Genomic DNA, 22,538 nt, shown 5'->3' on the forward strand with positions numbered 1-22,538 from the left:
AAAGCCACTATTCCTGAACTGGACACCAGTACTGAGAAAGAAGAGGATCTTTCCCCACCTGACACTACGCCCTCACCCCTGCCTTCCTGTTTACTAAGAAGATATGTGTAGAAGAAAATGCCCAGGTATCGTCCTTGGTTATTGTAAATGACGACAGAACTTTCTGCTCAGCCGTAGGCAGAAGCTGAAAAGAGGATATTGCACTGGGAAAGTCATTTCTGAAGAGACTAGGGTAAGTATTCTCACTTCCTACTATCCCTAGCTTAGGTGGTGTAAACTCTGAGAGCAACTACATCTAAGGTCAAACGCGTGGTGAGTGCTTCGGAGAGCCTTGCTCTCAGGGCTACAGACTCCAACTCCAGGCACACCAGTCAGAAAACTACTCCCAGTGCCTGCTCCAGCAGCACAGTCCTAACTCCAGCTTTTCTTTTGATGCCTTATTTCCAGACTTATGCCTATTTGTGTATTATTTCTATCTGAGAAATAAGGTTTGCAGTTGAGGCTGTTCTGGACTAACTCCAACACTGCTGGCTTTTGCATCAACACGTTGCTTAAATAGAACGAGGTTTCCTTTGGTGTACTTTCACTTTTTTACTTTTTCAGGCCTTGTGTAGCTTGGTGTTAGGAGGATGGTTCCCTTCAGTGCCTGGAAAGCAGGAGACACAGCACAAACAATAACGCTGGAGCAGTTGTCTCTCTAGTTTCAGACTTTCCTTCAGATCCATCGCAGCTGCGGCACTTCTGCAGGGCAGTTGGCCAGCCCTGTCAGCACTCACTACTCGTCATCTCTCTGGGCTTACATTCTCTGCTAACACAAAAGTTTTTGTTTCTTTTCTGCTACCAGTTCCACAGCTTTCAGAGCTAAGATTCTTCCCCACATTTACTTTCCCATAAATATTTGGCAAACTCAAACTGCCACTCGTCAGTCACTCCCTCACCATAAGAGGAAATGGTTGTTTCTGTTTGTTCTGGGTTTGGAGTGAGAGAGCCCACCACCAAGAACCTTCCAACTGTTTGATTCCTTCCTGGCAGACCCAGGTCAGGCCTGGTACAGATTTTCTATCTGCTTTTTTCCATTTAACAGCAGCAAGCACCCAAAGGGACGACACAAAACAGCAGAGCAGAGGCCATGAGAACCTCTGTCTTACCTCCACGCCTCTGAAGGTGCAGCAAAGGTGGGATGGAGGTGCCGTATGTGACTGAGGAGAGATGGAGTGGGAGCAAGTGGTGAGGAGGAGGCTGAGGCTATGGCCACAGCTTTTGAAAACCAATACTGGAGTCACAGTGACATTTCTGTCTCACTTTAGTTGAAACCAGTCACTGGTCATTCCAGACCATGTAGACATGTAGTTCTGTAGACCTGACCTCTAAACAGTGTCATTTCATTTCGCTTCTGAAACCACTGTCTTTTAATGGGAATTATTTGAAAAGCAATATAAATAAAAGGTTGATTATCTTCTGGTACCGGAATGACTCACTTCAGATTAATCTCTTGGTTTTCCTGGACTGCCGGTAACTGCAGACAGACTTTTTCCTTAGAAAAGGAAGTATACACATATGTTGCATACATGCAAGCAAAAAACTGCCACATGGAAAACAACGCAAAACAACCAACCGAGGGACAAGATGAACCCCAGGGGGTTGGAATTACCTAAAACTGTAATCAAAGCAGTTTGATTCGGGTGAACTGTAGAAGAACAGGTATAATGTCCACTATCGCTTCTTCCTGCCGCTGAAGCAAAGGCATACTGGATCCGAATTGCCGAGTGATCTGTTTGATATTCTAATCCTTCAAATTGATGGTCCTAGTTTTCAACAGAGATTCCCGTTTAATCAGTTGATAGCGCCCAATATTACCTATTTTAAAATATGCCCTGTCTTCTTACCTGTTCAACTTCTCTGTTTTCAAAAGACAATTTTATTCCAAATTTGTAATTACGGTAAACAGCTCTGCATCTGATCAGCAGTGGTTCCCCAACTTTAAGAAGTAATTCAGGTAAAGGCGCTACTTGTCTTTCATTTAAATCTGCAAAATTAAAACATAGTCACTGAAACGACCATCACTTTCCCTGGAAAAATGCTCAATTCGATCAACATTTTTTCTGCAAATGCTGTATAGACGTCCATTATTACATTGTAATGATTATTAGAATTTGGGAAAAATATTCATTAATCATGAAATTTGATGGATTTAGATGTCTCAAACCAAATTTTGTGATAATTTACAAGGTATCTACAGGGCACAGTTCAGCACGGATCTCAGCTCAGCTCAGGTTTATTTAAAAAACAGACAAACAAACCTGAATTTATATATTAATTTATAATTATTTATAAATGTATATATTTAAGAACACTTTGAAGAGCATTTCACCGCAACACAGTCCTAAAAGCATGCAGGAAAAGATAATAGATGTTTAGAAAATGTAGAAGGGCAAGACTTTTTTTTACAGCGACCACAAATAGCTATTAGAATCTGGAGTTTAAACGTGAGACAGATCAATCATATCCACTGCTAGGTTTGTTCCAGTGATTACAAACAAGTAGCTTAGCCCAGAAAGCATACTCAGATGAGTAGCGCAACTAACTTAAGTGTCGGGATCCAGCTCACGTGTAAGAAAACCTTAGAGGGAAGTTACCTATTGTAAAGAGGCTGGTGCATTCTCTGCCCAGGTCGTTAACTGCACAGCACCATATATAACTTCGAAATAATTCACGTTGTACCTTCTGTATGGCATCTATTTCCCCAGTTTCTTCATGCATTTTATCAGGGCAACTGCAATCACAAGCACAATTATTCATTGACTCATTTGGTTAACCTCAAGCAAATAAATCTGATAAATCTCCAAGCCATGAGAATATGCAAACAATAGTGGGAAAACTGGATCTTACATAGCTGAATAAAAAGGAACTAGGAAAGGTGAAGATAAGAAAATAAAAATGTCACAGTCTAGGCAGAATTATGAGCTAAAATGACCTGAATATGCTCAAACTGGCTCATAGACAGGTAATGCTGTGACTAAAATCTGGACAAGAGTGAAATCATAGGGGCTGAGCTTTCACACCACATCTCTGAATTCCCGGTGGTGGGAGCTGCTGCCAATCCAGCGGCTGCTATGAGACCCAGATCCCAAGCTGCAGAGAAAGGCATTATTCCTGCATTTAACAGAATCAATTTTATATATTAATAGAACGGAAAAAAACCACCCCAAACATTTAGCTTTGAAAATTATGATCCCTTGTAACATCTTCCCAAAACGTGAAAACTAGAGGGAAAGGAGATACCTTTGATTTGCTCTGGTGACATCAAAATACTAAAATCAGCCAAGAGCTGAAAGTTTCCAAAAGACCACAACAGCCAAAATTTCTAAGAAAAATGTGTTGCAGACTCCAAAAGTGGATCATGCAGACACGGGTTTTTAACCAGGAGGTGGATGTGCAACCTGGCAGAGCCCAAAAATTCTGACACCAAAACTCTTCTTCAGTTATCTCCCCCTTCTTCTTCAGAAGATAGTAAACTTTCAGTCCAGAGATTGAACATGAATATAAACACACACCATACCTCTTTTCGGGTGTTTTGCAAAATATCCACTCCACAGAGGGCTGGGGGTAGCTCTCAGATATGCACTCGATAGCATCCGATTTTTCCCTTTTCCTGAAATAAGGTTTGCCTGGTTTCTCTGTTAAAAATCATGCACACCTTTAGGAACACCGAAATCATTTTGAAACAGCGTTTTCCTCATTTCACAGCACATGGAGGTACAGAGCTGTAATTCGTTTCAGGAGATTTCAGCACCGAGGGAACAGAGCACGATTCTGCCCTAGGGATATTGTGGGTTGGTCTCACAGAGTTTTTCAGCCTTGATTGCTAAACGCACAGCTTCCCTGTATCAAAGGCCCGCACCAGAGGGTTATCCTGAGACTGATACTGAAAGGTGCTAATTTGCTGTGGTTGCTGTTTCACTGGGCAGGAGCACGGACACCTTTTGAACTCACATCCCAAACCCATGGTCTTTGGTGGAGCATCTGTTTGAGACTACAAAGTCTCTACACAAAATGGGATCGTTGCATGCTACTCGGTCAGATCAGATACACGATGGAAAAACAATGGGTGATAATGACTTCTGATAACCAACAGACTTCTCTATCCTATATTTGTAACCCAGGGCGAAAAGTACCAGCCCCCTGAACCTGTCAGATGCAGACTTGGACTAAGCACAAAAATGTAACGTATTAAAACTGATAAAGATTTGACTCAAAATGAAAAGCACCGAGTCTGGTTTTAAGTTGTCTTACAATGGAATTAGAGCTTCCACACAGAAGAGTGACATTTTCTTTAGAGTCACACTTCCATTGCCTGCAAGGTGACATGGTAAGGTGAAACTAATACTTCTGGCTTTTTAATTTCTTTCTTCATTTATCTCTTATAAGCTGGCCTATAAGGTTTTTTTCACCTATCGAGATTGACATCTCAGTTGAAGGGTTCACATGTAGCCTGGAGGATTTTATGAGAGACATAATTATGATATTAGATTCACAGGAGCAAAGAGAATGCAATCTAAGCAATTGATATGGAAAAGGTCTTTATCGAGATTGTTTCGAACTACTCTTGCTTGCACTTGTAATAACATTTTTTACATCTACAGCCTAATTGATATAGTAGAGAAGGTAATTTTTAATTAAAGATTTAATGCCCTCTCCCCTCAATGAAGCTGTTAAAATTATAATTGAGATATGCAATAAGCCTTCAAATAAAACAAGGAGAGACTGGAGGTGACACTTCCCGCTCTGAGAGAGTAAAAAATCAAACAGAAAAAATACTTCAAAAACAAATGAAGAAGGAATATAAAATGTTGGTTAGTCTATAATTAGAATTATAAATTGTTGGTTTTTTTGAAAAAAATCACAGTTTTTAATAAACTGTGGCTAGTAACGATGCGTGTTATTAAACCTGTCTCTAGAAGGGTTTGGTCATAACTTTGCCAGTCTTAGCTGTTTAGACTGATGTTTTGCTTTCTTTTCTTTGAAAATTCTTTTACATTTTTAAATTTTATCTTTAAATTTGGCCCTTTCCAGACAAAACAATATGGTATTTCTCTTCTGTTAAAAAAAAAATCATGTCAACGTGCCTCTCTTTTTTTTTTTTTTTTTTTTTGAGATGTTCTTGGACATCCCTGCTTAGAAACCGAAGCTTGAACTTTGTTGCCTTTGCATCAGAGAAGTCTCTTGTGTGGTCCTTGAGAAAATTCAATCAAATCTGCATCCACCGTGAGCCTCCCAAAAAGTCTCACCTGGCTTTTAACATCACGAGCATTTAACAGCTGTTAAAATCTCAGCTTCTCAGGCACCCTTGTGCTGAGCAACTGCAGCGCTGATGCATTTTAACCTAAAACCCAATAAACATGCAAAGGCTGGCACTGAAAAGGGGACCTTGGTGTCTCTTGCTGCCCACAGAATTGCGAAAGAAAACGCTGTGAGAGAAATACAAAGAAACCCAGCAGCAGGCACAGGCAGAGAAGCGGCAGAGTGTGACAAGGCGTGACTTTGGAGCGCCAGAGTCCAGAATATAAAAGGGACATCCCGATCTGGTCCAGATAACAGCCCAGCCAGCAACACCGAGAATAAACAGGTTAAGATGTAAGCAAACAAGTCTAGCCCACCAGCTCTGAGAGCACACAAAAGCCACCCTCGATTTGTCCCTTTTGGCACAGAGGGGAATCTCTCACAGGGGAGAAGAGGACTGCCGCGCATTTACATCTTTATTTGCTCATTTGCATGGTTTATTGACTAGCGAAAGCCGACTCTCATGCAGTCTGTGGTTTTGACTTCAGTCTCTGAAGACAACCCCAAGTCCTATGCAAATCTAGGAAGATGCCCGAAACGCAGCACGTGGGAACTTCATTGCTTTAACTGAACTCGAGCCTCTCCCCTTGAATCTATTGACGGAGTGACCCCTTTCACCTGAGATGTACTTACTTCGGATGAGAATAGGCACAACTATCGTGTAATTGCCAGTTTTACTTATGACCGAGAGGGTGTATTTTCCAGCTTGTGTTTCTTTTATTTGGGAAAAAGCCAAAGACGCAACGTATCTATGAAACAGAAAGTAAAGCTGTATTTGTTATCTAGAAGGTAATATGCAGCAGACACAATAAAATGGTATCTCTTTATCTTTTCTTAAAGATAAAAAAATCTTTATCTCTTGCAAAACCCCTTCAGAGACACCAGTATTCATTAGTTACTTAGCACCCTTTAGAATGAAGTGTTTTCATCCTGTATTTTCCTACACAAGCAGCACGTAGGAACTTAAAACCACAGGTACCACAAGCTTAACGCCGAGCATTGGGAAGGATGGACTTCCTGAGCTTAGGACAGCTGGGGAAATCCACAGGGAAATGTTTTACCTACAATCCCATCCCATTCTGTTCTTCAGGAGGAGGCGACAATCCAGCCTCAGGTTCCAGCCCAGGTTTGGCTGTGAGAAAGAGGGTGCTGTTGCTGGTGCTCTTCCCGATCTGCAGTGCGACCCTAACAAATCACATAATTCTCCATGCCTCAGTTTCTTTGACTACAAAACCATGATATTTGCCTCACATGAGCACCGCAAAGCTCAAATTGATCAATGTCAGAAAGCCCCTGGAGAACCCCATGCATGATGCTACACAAATTAAAAGAATGAGCTTATTTCAAACTATTCTGACTTTAAGTTTTGCATGCATATATGTGTCTAAATGACAGTCAGCATCATGCTGCAGGGTGAAAACAGTTAAGAAAGATTAGAAGATTAAAAAAGATAATGCATAACATGAAATTAAATGCAAGCACAGTCACAGAAAATATTCCATTTGCATCCTAAAAGAAATGATCTCTTACAGGGTCTTTGATCCAGTACATCCCTTGACTTACCGGTTCTCCGAGTCCAATGAAGGTTTACAAGCTTTGCTCTCTTTAAAAAACCAAAGGCATGAAATGATCTCTGAAATGTTCATTAACACTCTTAATTCAATATCTTCAAACACATTGACTTCCACATTTTTAGTTGGTTCGTATATGTTGCCTGTTCCTTGAGAATTCAAATAACACCCAAGATCTTCCAAAATATCAGAAATCTACAATGCAAGAGGACAGATTGTTATGTATTTATTAGCAAGTAGATTAGTTTTCTGGTTTTTGCATTCAAATATTTTTAAAGGATGCTCTTCTGGAAAAGCTTTCATAAATTAATAATGCCTTGTAATGCCTGAATATCAATGCAAATTATACTGAAATAACACCTTCATCATACCATCATTTTGTTTATTTTTTTATTTTTTCATTTCTACTGTCGAATTTATTCATAAATATGTTGAATTCTACTGCACAAGGAAACACTATAGGATTCCTGTTGAATTAGTGAATTCTGTTCTCTAGACAGACAGCAGAGAACAATTTTAACCAGAAACATAATAATTTCCCTTAGTGATACCAGCTATTCTTTGCTCTCATTTTTGTTTCCTTTCATGTAGAACCATAGGAAGACACAGAACTACAATGCAACCTTTCTGTTTGTGACCTGAAGGCAAAGGCAGGACCAGAATGGGCTTTTTTTTTAGCATCTCACTGCTTGTCATCGCAGCATCTGCCTAGACTGCTCCTCAACAACTTGGGGGCTTTACTGGGTAGAGAACGTTAGGGCTGGGCGCCTTCACACCTTTCATTTCCTCACCATTGCATACAGCTAAAGGAGAATTGTGAACAGAAAGAAAATATTCCACAGTCATTCTGAAAGTCACCGATGGATAAATGAGTCTCTAATCTTAGCTGCAGCAAAAGGCGGTAAGTAAGTAGCTCCATCTGAAGAGCAGCCCCAAATGTCTCCCTTACTTCCGTAGGTGAAATTTATCTGGTGTAAGTTTATGAAAGGATAGAGCTCATTGCACCCTCTGCCCCATACTGTGCTTGGCCAGTTGGTTCTCTTTTCTTGCTCCTTCTTTTTCCTTCACTTGATCTGAGAAGTATCTAGAGAGAACAGCTGTATTCTGCCTTGTCAGACACAAGGACAGCACAGCTTTGACTGGTATACCTTCACTTGTTATCTGAATTATTGACTTATTTGCCCGGGAATGAAAAAGATTTTATAAGACTATCTTGAAAAAAGAATTCTCAGGAAATATGTCAATTGCGGGTCTCAGCTGCTTTATAATTTAGATGCACATGACCTCTTCTTGGCCCTCTGCCATTTCAAGTCAGAAGAAAAAAAATAATTGTATTTGATTCCCTATTCATCTTTGGTGTCTCAGTCAAGATTTAGACCAAGCAGGGATTTATGGGCTCTGGTGGTGGGAACAGAGGACGGTGCAGTTTCCCCATGAGTCCCAGCAGTCGTGGCACACACACACCGTGGCAGGCCACCGGTTTGCTCCATGGCCTCGGCAATCCTCTCTTAGGGCCACATAGTTTTTTACATTGATACATTTACAGTAATGTTCAGCAATATTCAGGTGTGCTGATGCGAGACAGCATCAAGGCAGTAATTAAAACATCGGTTTTACAGAAAACTGGTGCTTATCTATTTACAGTTTCAAAGTATGAATTGTGATATGCATTTCCATTTAACCTTCTGTAGTCACATTTGGCCTAACTCTCTTAATTTTGACAGTGACATCCCCCCAGCCTAAAGGTTTAGGATGTTGTAAGATTCTGGGAAGGTATTTCTGTAACAGACAGGAATATTTCATAAGCAACTTGTTCTCTGTTATATTACCTTAGGAGATACCGATGCCTCCGGTGTTCCTGAGCCTTCGTTCTTCTGACTGATAAACATACACATAATATCAGATGTATTTTGATTCATTGCAGAAGTGAAAGTAACTGCTGTCATAACAAGAACTGTAAAACAGAAATAGAAAACAAATGTAATCATGTCTACCTCTCTGGTCAGGGATAATAATTTTAATAAAAATAAAATACAACAAACCTGTAGAAAGAGTACATCTTTTGAAAAAAGAAGGCAAAAGGAATAAGCAGATATATCATGTGCATTTGCAAACTCTGCGTTTGTGTATTGGAAGTGAGTGCATGGACTATTCAGAGAAGCTTTCAAAAGCACACATACATCATAAATTATAAGTATGTTCCATAACATTGCAGAAAATGTCTAAAGACAAAAGCTTTTACGTGTTATGGAAGCTCCTTTAGAAACCACATTACAAAACACAGGCTCCCTCTCGCAGCTCACTCCTGCATCAGTGTCTCTGGAAGGGCCCTGCAGCACCAAAGACTGCAGCCGCAGGCCAGCGTCTGCCCATCGTGAGCTGGAGGATGATCTTGCACCATCCCTCCCATTGGCACTAAGCAGGTGCCCAGGTCAGAAACACTCCCCAGACACCCCTCACTCCTGCACAGAGCAATGGCAAAATAAAGTCCCCCACTTGCCTTTAGGGCCCATGCTCAGCTCACCCAAGGGCCCAAGATCTAGTCTTCCCTTTCCCTCCTCTCCAGGACAGGCTGTATTTGATCTGACATACTGGAGACTCTCCTGAGCCTCCCTCATGTGGATTCGTGCACCCCAGCAGCTTGCAAGTGAGGGCCAGGTTAGACGCTTCTTCCCTTGAGCTGCCACTCTCAGTCTTATGCTCTTTCCCCTCTGGGAAGCAAACAAAGCAGCAATTCCCACACTTTTGAGGAAAGCAGATGCAGAAAGCCAGTGGCTTTATTCTGCCCTTTCCCTCCTCCACACCTCCCTGTCTCTGTGGTGCCCCAGAAGTCCATACAGCCAGGGCAGCTCACTCTCCAGCTGCCAGCCCCGGCAGGAGGAGCAAATGTCATTCACCTTATGCATAAGGAAACAGTATGGAAAAGTTTATGTTGCCTCATCTCTCTGAAATGCTTCATATGAGGCTTTCTGCAGGGACAGTAGCTTGAAAAGTCACCTTTTAGCCTTCAAGGAGCTGTATAGTAGGCATGCCTCCACCACTGCACATAAACAAGAAAAAGAGAAGTAAGACTGCCCAACTGGCTGGGTGAAACGTGTCTGATTTCCATTAAGTCTCTAAAGCCAGTTCTCAACAGTACAAATAAGCACTGAATCATAAAATAACATCTCTCTCCTGGCGGCCTGGTGAATTTTTGCCCTCGATTCTTGGTTTTTTGCTTTCCTTTTTTTTTTGGTTCCCCCTCAGCTCCCAAGACAGTTGGACATAAACCAAGGTGCAGAGTTGAAAGGGGGAAAAAAGGTAAATACATCATGAAATGCTTGAAGGATGAAAGTAATGATACTATTTCTGCAGTTGTTGGAACGAGCAAAATTGGAAGAAGGAAGAAATGAGTAAGAGTTGCTGCCATCTCCTCTTTGACGTTTGTGCCTTCTGGAGCTGCCCGACCTCTAAGCTGGCAACACTTTGGCAACCTCTTCTCTGCCCTCTTGGCAAATATGGATTAAGGCTGAGTGCTTCTCATTCACGCATCTAACACACTCTTCATTTTGGGTGCCACCTTTCCACAGTATGAACAGGCAACGGTCTGCTTTTGCAGAGCTCTGAGGAAGATCCTGTCCGTCTGTCTGTGATCCCTAAGAAAGGCGAACAGGACTTCTTTGTGGAGACATGTGTCTCCTTCCATCGGCTATAAAAAAAATATTTGCACTTTTTGAGACAGTGAGTGCCAGAGGGCAGCTAAAAGGCAGGTATGCATTATGTATCTATACCAAGCATCCTGAATTCCTCCCCTTCGATGCAAGCCAGGTTTCCAGCCCTCTCACTAGCCTTTCACCAAATCCTTCACTGCTCAGCTTTCTCCACTTCTGTTTGTTTATTGCCCGCTTTACCTTTCACCCTTTTCAAACTGGAGCCATCCGATAGCCTCACAGCCAGGGGCTTAGTGGAAGGGCACCCACCTACATCCACTGATTTCCAAGACACACCAGAAAATACGACCTCAAAAGTTCAACTCGTTTGGCCTGTTGAGCATTCTGCCAATAGTTTTAGCTTCTGATTGTACAAGCTGAGCCAATTTATCCCTGGCTTTACTCCACTCACGTCGCCTTGTTAGCAGGATGCCTAATGCCGCAGTTGGAAAGGGAAAGACGTATTTAAACACCAACAGGGAAAAGATTTGCAGCTAAGAGTTAGGCAGAAGCAGACAGATGTAGCAACCAGACTGTGAGCGCAACATGCAAACAAGATGTCTGATGAACTGGAACTGCATCTGTTAAGGAACGGTATGTGGGAGTATATTCTGGAAGAGGCAGTAGAGCGCAGCCTGACACCCTCATGTACAGGATCCATTAACTGCTAGAGCTTGTCAGTGCTCTCCTCTGCCTTTATTCCTGTGAAATCCAGGCAGGTTTTTAGGGTAAGAACGGATATTTGGAACCTGAGATGATAGCAGATGCTTTGCAGTGAGAAAAAACAAGTGATGTGCTAGTCAGAAGTATTTACATGAGATGAGACCTAAACTTGTGTAGGTCTTTGAGAAATACATTACGTTGACAAAATAGAAAATGAGAGCATGAACAAACCTTTCAGCAGAAGCAGAATCAAGAAAAGAAATACTGGGAAAATGGCAATGCTCTGATTCACTATCTTGATCTTTCAGCTTCTAGCTGGTCTGTTCAGGGACTGCTGTTATGGTCTACAAGTCAGTCATCCTCCCGAAAGCCCAAAGTAACAACTGCACAGACTGAGAGCACTCGGCAAGGAACATCAAATACGTAACGTGCGTAATCATACTGTGTATTGCTGAAATGTAGTGACGCTGGAATGGAAATAAATCGCTGCCTCTGAACCATGTTTGTTTATGCCTGCTTTCCATCTTCATTATCTTTTTATAGGTTATACAAAAAATAAATGCAGTGGTAGAAATCCTGTTGTCACTGAAGTCAGACAAACCTCTAGTTGCCATAAACTGAGTCAGGATTTCATCAAGATGTGTAGGCACATGCATGGGAAAATGCTTGTAAAGTCCAAAAGCGGGCTTAGATGTAACAGTTCTGAGAAGAAAAGCTTGAATCTACCTGAGAGATATCAAACCAAGAAGCTGTGTTTAAGCAAGTTCAGCTACCAGATGGTTGATCTAATAGAAATGCTTATGAAATTTTATTTTCAAATGGAGGATGACTAAAGTAGCCTTTGGAAAACTGGGAAAGCCACTCCAAAATATGTTGAAAGTCTGAGTTTAGGAGAAAGAGAATAGCTAAGGAGCTGGAACACTGGGAAGGATGGAGAGAAAACCTTTCTCTTCACACCAAGGAACACATCTTGTGTTTGTGTTCAGCTCAGAGTGCTTAGTATTTTAAATAGCAGTCGGGCTTTTCTTAGGTATATTACAATCTTCCACTCCACTTTGCAGCTCAGGAGACTTACATAGAGCAAACTATGTTTTACTTCTTATTTAGCTTCTGACTGTTTTCTCTGGGTGAGACTCTCTGGATCAACTTTCCCAAATTGTCCTCATGATCAGGGAATGTAGAAGAACTCTTTTTTTTTTTTTTTTCCAGCAAAGCTCTAGTTCTCCCACAGTCATGTGCTACCAGAAATGTAAGGTTTCAAAAAATTACCAAAAATCTGTAAAAGTGGTGACATGGATGAGCCTAATACTCAGGCATTAACTCTGAAAAAAACATGCCTTTGTATGTGTCTGCTTTTTTCTCAACATCACCCCCAAAGTGGTAGATCCTAAAGTGAGAATTTTACCCAACATAAATATGGCAAAAATCAAAGGGATGCAGGCTATGCAGCAAGAACTGATCTTAAATGAATTCCTACCTTTTACTCATATCTTATTTCTCTCCCATTGAACTTTTCTCTTTCCTCATCTTTTAAGCATGCCTTCCTTCCTTCATGTCTTCACCCTTTCAGCTTAAATAACTCCCAGCTTCCAAAATCTGCAGCCCGTGAATTCATTCTCACATGATGATGGGGCCAGAGGTGTTGCTCCATATTGCAGAACAATAACCATGTTAGAACAAGGTTTAAAAAGCAAGGTGGGTGACAAGACGCCTCTGTCGCAGCTCGTGCTAATTGCGACTAGTTGTTGTAACACTAGCTGGGGTACATCTAGTTCAGGACCAGTCATTTATCTGGTCTTTCCAGTTAATTACAACAAACATCACGTGAACTGCTGTAATTATTTACAGTCATGTTCAAGCATGAACGAGATTTGAGATGAAAAAAAGAGCATGGAAGCTCTTCAGGAGGGTTTAGTGGAAAGGAACCCAGAATCTCTAGACTTGAATCACTGCGCAGGAAAGCAGTGAGAAGAGGGAAGTAGGGGAGGCCGTGCGGTTTCGGAAAGTGCTTAATTAGGCTCTGTGTACTGACCCAAAAACTAATAAAGAGAAACAACACTGACATTATACAGCGTCCTGGAATGCTAGTGTCACCGGTTTTGTTTGCCATTGTCTGCCACCCTCCACCTGGATCATTTTTCCTCCTGGATCCGCAATTCCTCCCCTCCATGTGTACCACCCAGAGCCGCTCAGGCCCTGCCGTTGCACCACGTTTCTTCCCGGGGCTCTGTTCTTCCCTGCGGACACCGACGCACCGGTGGGGAGCGGCGGCAGGAGGCGGCCGCCAGGGGGCGCTGCCGCCCCGCGCATCTCCGCGCAGCCCCGCGCAGCCCCGGCGCGCTCTGCTCCTCGGGAGCCGGCGTGAGAAGACACCGGTCCCTCCCGCCTGACGCGCAGGGTCACTGGTAACGAGCCCGACCAGCTCGGGTCCTGCTCGCTGGCGAAGGACCTGCCCTGCCGTTTTTTTATTCTTAGGGAATGAAACGTGAAACAAAAAAATCCCGCTAAATTCGTTCATACATTAATGAAATCATTGATGACGGATAACTGACTTCTTTTTTTTCTCTTTTTTTCTTTCACAGGCTCTCCAGCAAACACTTTCTGATTTTCTGTTAAAAGACAGAAAGCTTAGAAATACTGACTCTGGGGAGATCCCATGGCTATCCTTGCATGGCTCAGATAGGATTCGGACTCAGTTCTACAATTTTGAAAAAAAAGAAAAAAAAATTAAAAAAAAGGTATTTTTTGCACAAGAACAACTCATGCGTATACAGTTAAAAGTTACTACTCAGCAAAACTTCTTCAAGTAGGTTGTGTTTCTTCTGAAGAGATATTAAACCAGAACTTGTTGTCACGTTGAATAACCATTTCTATCTAATTCATCCAGTACAAGTGCCAGCAAAGGGCTCTGCTGTTTGATAACCTACTCACTTCACGTCAGCTTTTGTAGTAAAACTACATTGCCTCTGCCTAAGAAGTTAACTTCCAAATTTAATCTATGCCTGAATCTAAAAGTTCTCCTTTCAACATATGATAAAGAAAGAAGAGGTTTGCTCAATCTGCCTCAGGAACATCACCGCCAAGACCTGCCTACTCCAACAGAGTTTGCCATGTGCAGCAGGGAAGATTCTATCCATGAATTAATTTTCTATATTTTTCATTTTCCTCATCTTTTTCTCAACCTCCATTTTCAGGTCCCAGATGAAAACAGCTGCAAGGAATTTACTCTTTCACATTTTTTTTGTATATCTAATGACTTGGACATTATTTCCAAGAATTTGTTCTCTGTCTTGTTATGTCCACACATATTTTTGGCACAGATTTCAGCAAACTTCATCTTTTGGATACAATTACATCTTTCAATTGTAAGTAGTACCTTTCTTCTTAGAGGAGGAAAGTCATCAGCTCTGCCTGTGGCTCACTGCAGCCAGCTTATAAATTTCATAGAGATTTTTAAGGCAGAATAATTGAGATGGCTGAAGGTTTCAAATCAGGAATCACACTGGGGATATATTTTACACTACTCCTTTGACTTATTTATAAATTCCTATCATTTTTCAGACTTTCAAATCATATACCTGCCCTCCTGAGTACAGAAGACTTGCTGTTCCTCCGGGAATGAGTTGCTGTTAGTGAGGGATTGTGTAAATTTATGAGCAGCTCAACCCCTTTAGCTGTTGCAGGCTTCTTTGCTAAATACAAACTGGCCCTGGCACCCTGTCACTCCTTAATTTATAGATTTGCTTTGAAATCACCTTTTTGAGTTCTCAGTCTATGCCAATAACTCATGGTTTTTATCTGAAAAGAAAAACAAAATCATCTGCTTAGCACGAAGCAAATGCTGAAGGCTGAAGCAAGACATTTAGCTCCATTTTATCTCTCTGTCCTGCCTCTTCTGGTTTTGTTTACCCGGGTTTGGGTGAGGAAGGGCTGCAGGGTTGTATTCAAACCCTTATTTGCCTTTCATTTCACTAAGATAACTCTTCATCTACCTTCCCTGTGAGTCTGAGATAAAAGGCACAGCTCAAAACAGCCGATCTGTTATTTTGCTTGTTATTATTCATTTTGTCTGCTTTGCGTGAGACTTTGCGTGAATGAATGACAGCCCTTCCAAAGGTCCCCTGCACCATGATCCCATGGTGACTTTTCAGCTCAGGCTGGTGCTTGCAGGGAGCTCACTGAAATCCCTGCTGCCCTTGTGCCATTCCAGCCACCTGCGATCCAGTTTACAAAGAATAACTGGGACTGCTGAGGACACCTCTTTTGGGGAAGTGGCTGAAAAGTGGCTGAAAAGGCTACTTCCTCCCTTTCTGAGGAAGAGCCTATGTTGTGGCTGGTTCTTCTTCTGCTTGCCCACTTCTTTCATCCTCTCAAGGGAGCTGCTTCTTGGCTCCCACATCAGGCAGACATTTCCACTCCACTAAGTATGGTGAACAATGGTATCCTGGGTGTTTTGCCAGCAGGTAAAGGTCCTTCCCCTCTACTCAGCACTGGCAAGGACACACCTGGAGTCTTGTGTCCAGCTGTGGACTCCTCAGTATAAGAGAGACATGGACTTACTGGAGAAAGTCCAGCACAGGGCCACAAAGACGAGGAAGGGACTGGAGCATCTCTCCTATGACGAAAGGGAGAGAAAGCTGAGGCTGTTCAGCCTGCAGAAGCGAAGGCTCCGGGAGATCTCATCAATGTGTACAGATAGATACCTGAAGGGAGGATGCAAAGAGGATGGAGCCAGGCTCTTTTCAGTGGTGCCCAATGTCAGGACCAGAGGCAACAGGCACAAACTTTTTCACCATGTGGGTGACTGAACACTGCCACAGTTTGCCCAGAGGCAACGGGCAATGGTCTCCACCCTCAGAGATATTCAAAAGCTGCCTGGACAGGGTCCTGCACAGCTGGCTCTAGCTGGCCCTGCTTGAGCAGGGAGGTTGGACCAGGTGACATGTAGAGGTCTGTTCCCATCTCAAGCTTTTTGTGATTCTGTGAACAAAGGAACAATTCTATGGGCAAAGAAGTGCTGCTGTGATGCCACCACAGAGGTCCCCCATGATCAGAAAGTGGCATTGGTCTGTCCTTATTCTTGACTGTTCTCTAGAGGATGTTTGCTCATGGGGATGACACTTTTGTGCCATTAAAAAGCTAGATAGACAACCTTGAAGCAATGCAAGCAGATATGTCTCATCTAATGACATAAGCAAGCTCACTTTAACTCTTTTTTTTTTTTAAACTGCTCTGTGTTTAAGTACTCCAGCCTCATTACATGACACATTCTAGCACTTCTACTGACATTAGTGGAATTATTAACTTCTTGCAAGCAAGGGCTGCTTTATTTACGTATGTAAAGGTAAAGGCATGAGATTCCCGGCATCTCATCAACAAGGAGAAAAGGATCTGCCGGAAAGAGAAATGAAAACAAAAGATGGTAGATAATGAAATGATACTACTTGTCATCCTAGTATTGTAAAACTTCCCTTTTAAATGAAAACAACGGTTTCCACAACTGACTATAGTATATCGCCCCTCCTTTCCTGAAAAAGGGGGTGAGGAGGGAACACAGGACTGCATTGTCTATGGGGCAAGGATGGACAGAAAGAGGGAGAGTGGGAGAGAATGGTTTTGCTACAAAATATGAAAGGCTAAAAATGAATCCAAGGTATGTGATAAAAATGATAGTTGGTATCAAATTTGGTAATAATGAACAAAAAAACCTATTAGTTGTTCTTATTTGTATCATTATGAAGTCAGGGTTTAAAAATAATTGCAATTCCCAAGCAGTTGTACAAATGTAAAATCCAACATACTCCTTAAAGAGCATGTTATAACAATAAAGCACTTTTCAAACCAGCCCTTGTATCTCACCCATTAGACATCTTATCTACACAATTAAGCCTAGACTACAAAGAAAGGAGTAAATAATGTCTTACTTTTACAACAGTAACAGAGCCAAATATCCAGGTGATAAGCTATCTTTTCTGTCTGTTTACGCTGTTCAGTTGTTTCAGCAGTTTTTAAGGAAGCATCTTAGAAAAATTAGGGAGCCATTCCTTTGTTTGGATGGGAAATAGGCACACAATGTTTATCCAGCTATCTGTCTAGCTTTGTTGTTATTTTGTCTCTCATGAAATATAGAGGAGAAAAGAAGAGCCTATCCTTCAAACACACCAGTGACTTTTAGGGTATTATTTGTGTTTGAGGGGTTACAGATTCCTTAAGGAAGCATTTTGCAACAAGTTTCAGTTTAGAGTCCTATAGCATCTTCTTAAAAGTATTTTTATTAACAGCAATAAGGTTAAGCCATATGGGACATAAGGTCTTTCTGCCCATTTGAGAAATGCTGCTGTTTGTCGGCTCTGAACTGATTTTTTGATACCTCTTTTCCTTTTAAAAGTATGTGATCACTGGGATTAAACAGCCCTTGTCCTTTTCTAGTGTTACTATAAAAAACTGAAATTACTTTCTGCCTTCATCGGTCATCCATTCCTGCTCTTCCACCTTTTTGTTCCATAAATGTCTTAGTCTCCAATTTCATTTCCACTGCTGTTTGCTGGACTTTTTCATCCCTGCCTTTCACAGCAAACATCTCCGTGAAGATTTTCAGAAAACCTAACTCAACGCAATGACCCAAAACAGCTTCTCAGATAACAGAGCAGAATCTGAAACGTGGCTGAGTTTATGCCATGAAGGTTCAGGTCTTTTGAAAGTCACGTTTTCAGAAACCTGTGAAGAAGAGGTGTCCTGTGTGTATTATTTTGGTGTCATTATGGGACAGGCTCTCGAAGGGGATGCTGCAGAAGGACAGGATGCCCACAGCTCTGCTCCGCTGACAAACCTGCTGCCGCTGAGCACTCACAGCAGCGTGCACCCTGCACCGTGGGGCAGAGACGTGGGGTGGCCCTGGCAGTCGGGCTGCGCTTTGAGCATCTTCCAGATTCTCAGTAGCTTGAAATATGAGTAACCTGAGGAATTTTCTGGAGAAAAAGCGGGGAAGAGCAAATGGGGCCAAACCTCAAAAGAAATAAAACACTCATGGTCTTAAATTGTATTTACTTCCATTGGAAAATAACCCTTTTCCTGCACAATCCTTTCACCTTCAAGAATCTTCACATCAGAAGTGACACCTTATCTGATCCATGAAATACATGGTGATGGATGACCATGAAAATATGTTCTCCTAGGCACGACTGCTTCCCTGAGTAAGCAGACCGTGTACTGGTCTTATCCAGTATTCACAGCCAGTTTGCACCCAGGTTTTTGCATGTTTTGGGAAAGAGACTGTAGTCAGGATCAAACTCAATTCCCCCTGGGGTGCTCATTGATTTCACCTTCCTGCCAGTGGCAGGGCTCGGTGCCTGAACTTGCTCTGGAATGTTTGTCAGCTGGTTTGTCAGAGAGAAACCTGTGTGTTGCTGGGAGATGGACAGATGCTGCGGACAGCCAGGTCCCAAGCATTTCTGGGGTTCTTCTTGCAAAGCAAGAAGATGGCCCATCTCCTATTTTCCTGGGTCTCCGTCACAGGAATGTAATGGACACCTGTGTGTTCTATGAGGGTTTTTTCAACAGTATTGTCCTATAGTTTTGTGCAATCAGACACACCACAATCTAATCCAGATCTTGTCAGGGCCTGAGTTAACAATCCTTGCTCATATAAAATTTCCTCCCATTTGCCAGCCACACGGAGATCTCAGTCAGCATCTCACAGCTTCATTTCTCTCAGGTGCCCTGAAACTGCGTGTAATCCCATTAACAGCTCTTAGTAAGAGAGGGTGCAACAAAAATAAAGGGAGCAAGGGCAGTTGTTGATGGAAAACTTCCTCTGATGAGAAAGGTCACCGCAAGTCTCTGTTTGTCACAAAATTCTCCAATTTGTAAAACACGAAACTATACTACTGCCTCAGTTCCCAGGCCCCATCCACCCTCCCGCCCCATCCACTACAGCAAGATTAAGTGTATGCTAGATAATGTTCTCTTTAACCACAAGCTCTTGTTTAGGATGACCAGAAAAATCTCAGAACATGAGAAACTAGAATAGTGCTTTTAATGTATATAGCTGTATTTACATATATATTGTATATACTTTTTTCTAAAGTTCTTGGGATTACATTCCTTGCTGCTAGGGAGCATTTATTTCCAGCAAATAACACAGGCAAGACGCTTTTTCTTTCCTGCAACTTTTGCCTATAATTTAAAGACAGACCTGGTGCCTTAAGTCTACAGAAATTGTGGAGTCTCCTCTAGGTGTTATTACAGTTTAGCTTTTCTTTGCTGGTTAAGTGTTGCAGTTTCTGGTGATTCTGAATACCATCTGTGTGTCTGCACAACTTATTACTAGGTTTTATCTCTCAACAACAGATAGATTCTAAAAGGGAACACAAGCATTTTTAAGAAATTACATATAATTCACGAAATGCTTACTATTTTTTACATCAAAATTGCTTTTAAAGAGTGAGCTGCTAGAGAGAGATGTAAAAAGCTAGAAGTTCTCAGGATTTCTGTTGTCAGCTATGCATCTGACCCTTCAAATCCTAGCTGGTTTGTGCATCCAAAAGCATTTGGTTTTTTCCCCCTATATCAGCTGGCCTTGCAAGAAGTAATGCTTCCTCCCTATATACCTCGTCTTGACTAAATAATATCTCAACAGAAGGAACGCCAGTCCTCCTAGAGGATAATCACACCTTGCGCTCCCCTCCCTTTTGCTCTCTCTCTGCAGAACCGTCCCTTGGCTGTGCTGAAGTCTATCCCTCACAGGCACCTTTGGGCACCGTCAACAACCCAGATGCTAATAATTTTTATTTACTTTGTTACACAGTCCGCAAGACTAGCAAAGCTCAGTCAAGAAGAAAACACAGAAATCCCTCTTTGACAGGGTTTGCTTAGTAGTAGTATCAGCAGTCATGCAAAGCAGTAGATTGTAAAATACTCATTTTCATTTTTACTCCACCTTCTTTTCAAATAGCTCACGTAGACTTTCAACCATGAATGAATAATATCTAACAATTGCTCTTTGAAGTAAATATTATTATCCCTGTGTATGGAGCTGAAAACGGACCACAGATTCTTAAATAACTTTCCCAGGCATGCTTCAGAACAGCTTCAATCAGAAAAAAACAGACTCTCTTTCTGTTTCAGCCCTGGATTTGGAATCAGCAAGATCATGTTTGACAGGATGAGCCATTTATTTTAGAGCCAGAGAAAAACTGTTTCAGGCATTTGAGGTGGAAGAAAATGTTATTTCCTTTTCTCTTAACAGTTAAAACATTGGGATGATTTTCAGTGGAGGAAATCAAGCTTTAATATCCAAAACTCTTCACTCTAACAAAACAAAAGCACTTTCTAGATATCAATATAATGCCTTTTTCTATTTAGATCATTGAAGAACGACAACAAAACCTGCTAAGATACAGATGCATTGTTGTGTTTCACTCTACCAAGCTATCCAATTCACAGATTATTTACCTGGGAAATTGCGGATAGGTTGTTTAAAGTGATGAGGTCAAGCTAGCATTAACACCAGGAAACACATTTACATGAGGAAAAAGAAAACAAAAAATCAGTGTATTTAAATATTTTTTGCCTTGAGCATGAAATATATCAGGTGCAGTGAGAGCAAAGGGCAGGCTGGGCTGGGAGAGAGTAGGATGATGGGAGGGAGAAAAGCATCCCCAGAAGAGAGAAGAAAGGTGGGACAGAAAATAAAAGATATGGGAGAAAATTAATGGGTAAGAAATCAAAGGAGAAAGAAAGGAAAGATGTGAAGGGTGCAGTGACAGACTGTGAAATGGAGAGGAAAAGGTCTGAGGAGTGACAGGAGGAGACCTTACCTACTAGCTGAAACGGGCTTCCAGCGGGGCGGCTGTGGGGCCAGCTCGCTGCCATGGCTGGTGATGCCCTGCAGTCCCCCAGCCCCGGCAAGTGAAACCGAGCTGTGCAGGTGGTGCCTTAAGGGTGCGCGTCACTGCCCACAGTGAAACCACTTCTTCAAAAGCGAGGGCCCAAGACCTGAGCCTGAAGGAAATGGCTGTGGGACGGGGAGAAGAGGGGCCTCCCTGGGGGTCTTCCTTCTGTTGGAGGATGTCTCCGCCAAGCCGAGCAGCTGCCTCCGCTCCAGCTGCTCAGTCCTCGCCTGGTTCTTTAGCCCTTTGCTCACACTTCTACAAAAACATATTTTCTTGGGTAAATTTGGTGCAGCTGACTTTTTGCTGTCTCACCTCAATTCTTATTTTCGAAGCAGTTATAGTTTCTGCTTTCACGCGCTGGCAGTCTGCGTAATTTCTCTGGGTATTGATGAGGGGAAGAGCAAGCGGCGCTGCCAAGCTGAAGAGGCAGGCTCAAAAAAAAATCCAAACGAAGTTTGCGCGACGCCATGGGAATACCCTGCTGCATCTGTCGTCGTGGGCTGAGGGAGTTTTCCCGCGCTGTGTGAGCGCTCGGTCTGCTGGTGAGAGAGGACCTGCTGCAGTCACCTCCGGACAGGGACTGGGTTTGCAGTGCGGGGCTGTGTCTACTCGAGGAGGAAAAGGGAACTAGCATGGTCTGCACAAAGGTTCAAACTGACCTACAGCTGCTCTGAAGTCGTCTCGCAGATGACTTGTCTAGAGAATAAAAATAAAGGCCTACAGGCTCACCTTTAGATGTGAGCCTCTAGGGACACAGTCTGTCTGCCCTCAGCCTGTCCCCGCTCGCCACCTCCCTTGGAGTGTGGCACTCCAGGACTGTCTGTCATGGCCCCCGGGGCACTGGTGTGTAGAAGGTGGAGTAGCCAGCCCATGACTGAAGTTGCTTGCCCCAGGGAGAGCCCCTGCTTTGTACCAGGACAGGACACCGCAGAGGGGCAGGCAGATCTCCCCGGCTTCCACCACTGTGCATCGCAGCCCTGGGGCAGAAAATGGATCCAGGTCTAAGAGATAAGCTGGAGCATCCTCCTCAGGAATCCCCAGGATATGTTGGGGGATTTTTATTACTCATTCAGCTGTTATATTTTTACTCGCTAGGGACTAGGCATCCATTCTGCAATTGTACAGAACCTGGACAAAAAGAATCTCTGAGCAAATAAATTCAATGTCAGTAAGGCATTCTCAGATACCTGCCAGAGATGATATCTAGATTTTTTTATTTTTCATTGATACCTGGTAAATAGCCTCTTTTGCATTAGGGAAGATTAAATAAAAATATAGGTGGACCAGAACTAGACAGACATCATATGTAAAAGAAAATGTCCCAATGGGGAAAATGGCATTGAGACCACATTGTTAGCAAAGATGAGCGCATGACCGCTTAC

The 22,538-nt window shown here is 42.5% G+C and overlaps 1 protein-coding gene across 2 annotated transcripts in view; it reads right to left on the bottom strand.

The window, feature by feature from the left end:
- FLT3 (fms related receptor tyrosine kinase 3) overlaps nt 1–21,164 on the bottom strand; it is a 43,291-nt gene extending 22,127 nt beyond the window's left edge. For both annotated transcript variants that reach the window (XM_063340206.1, XM_063340117.1), the window contains exons 1-8: nt 21,082–21,164; nt 8,741–8,865; nt 6,904–7,106; nt 5,974–6,089; nt 3,560–3,677; nt 2,637–2,773; nt 1,887–2,026; nt 1,652–1,805 (exon numbers count right to left, since the gene is read on the bottom strand). In XM_063340206.1, coding sequence (XP_063196276.1) covers nt 1,652–1,805; nt 1,887–2,026; nt 2,637–2,773; nt 3,560–3,677; nt 5,974–6,089; nt 6,904–7,106; nt 8,741–8,865; nt 21,082–21,136 — 1,048 coding nt within the window. In that variant the 5' untranslated portion in view covers nt 21,137–21,164. The remainder of the gene's footprint in view (nt 1–1,651; nt 1,806–1,886; nt 2,027–2,636; nt 2,774–3,559; nt 3,678–5,973; nt 6,090–6,903; nt 7,107–8,740; nt 8,866–21,081) is intronic.
- Nucleotides 21,165–22,538: the final 1,374 nt, after the last annotated feature.

This window comes from Chroicocephalus ridibundus, chromosome 1 (assembly GCF_963924245.1).
Source record: "Chroicocephalus ridibundus chromosome 1, bChrRid1.1, whole genome shotgun sequence".
Lineage (NCBI taxonomy): Eukaryota > Metazoa > Chordata > Aves > Charadriiformes > Laridae > Chroicocephalus > Chroicocephalus ridibundus.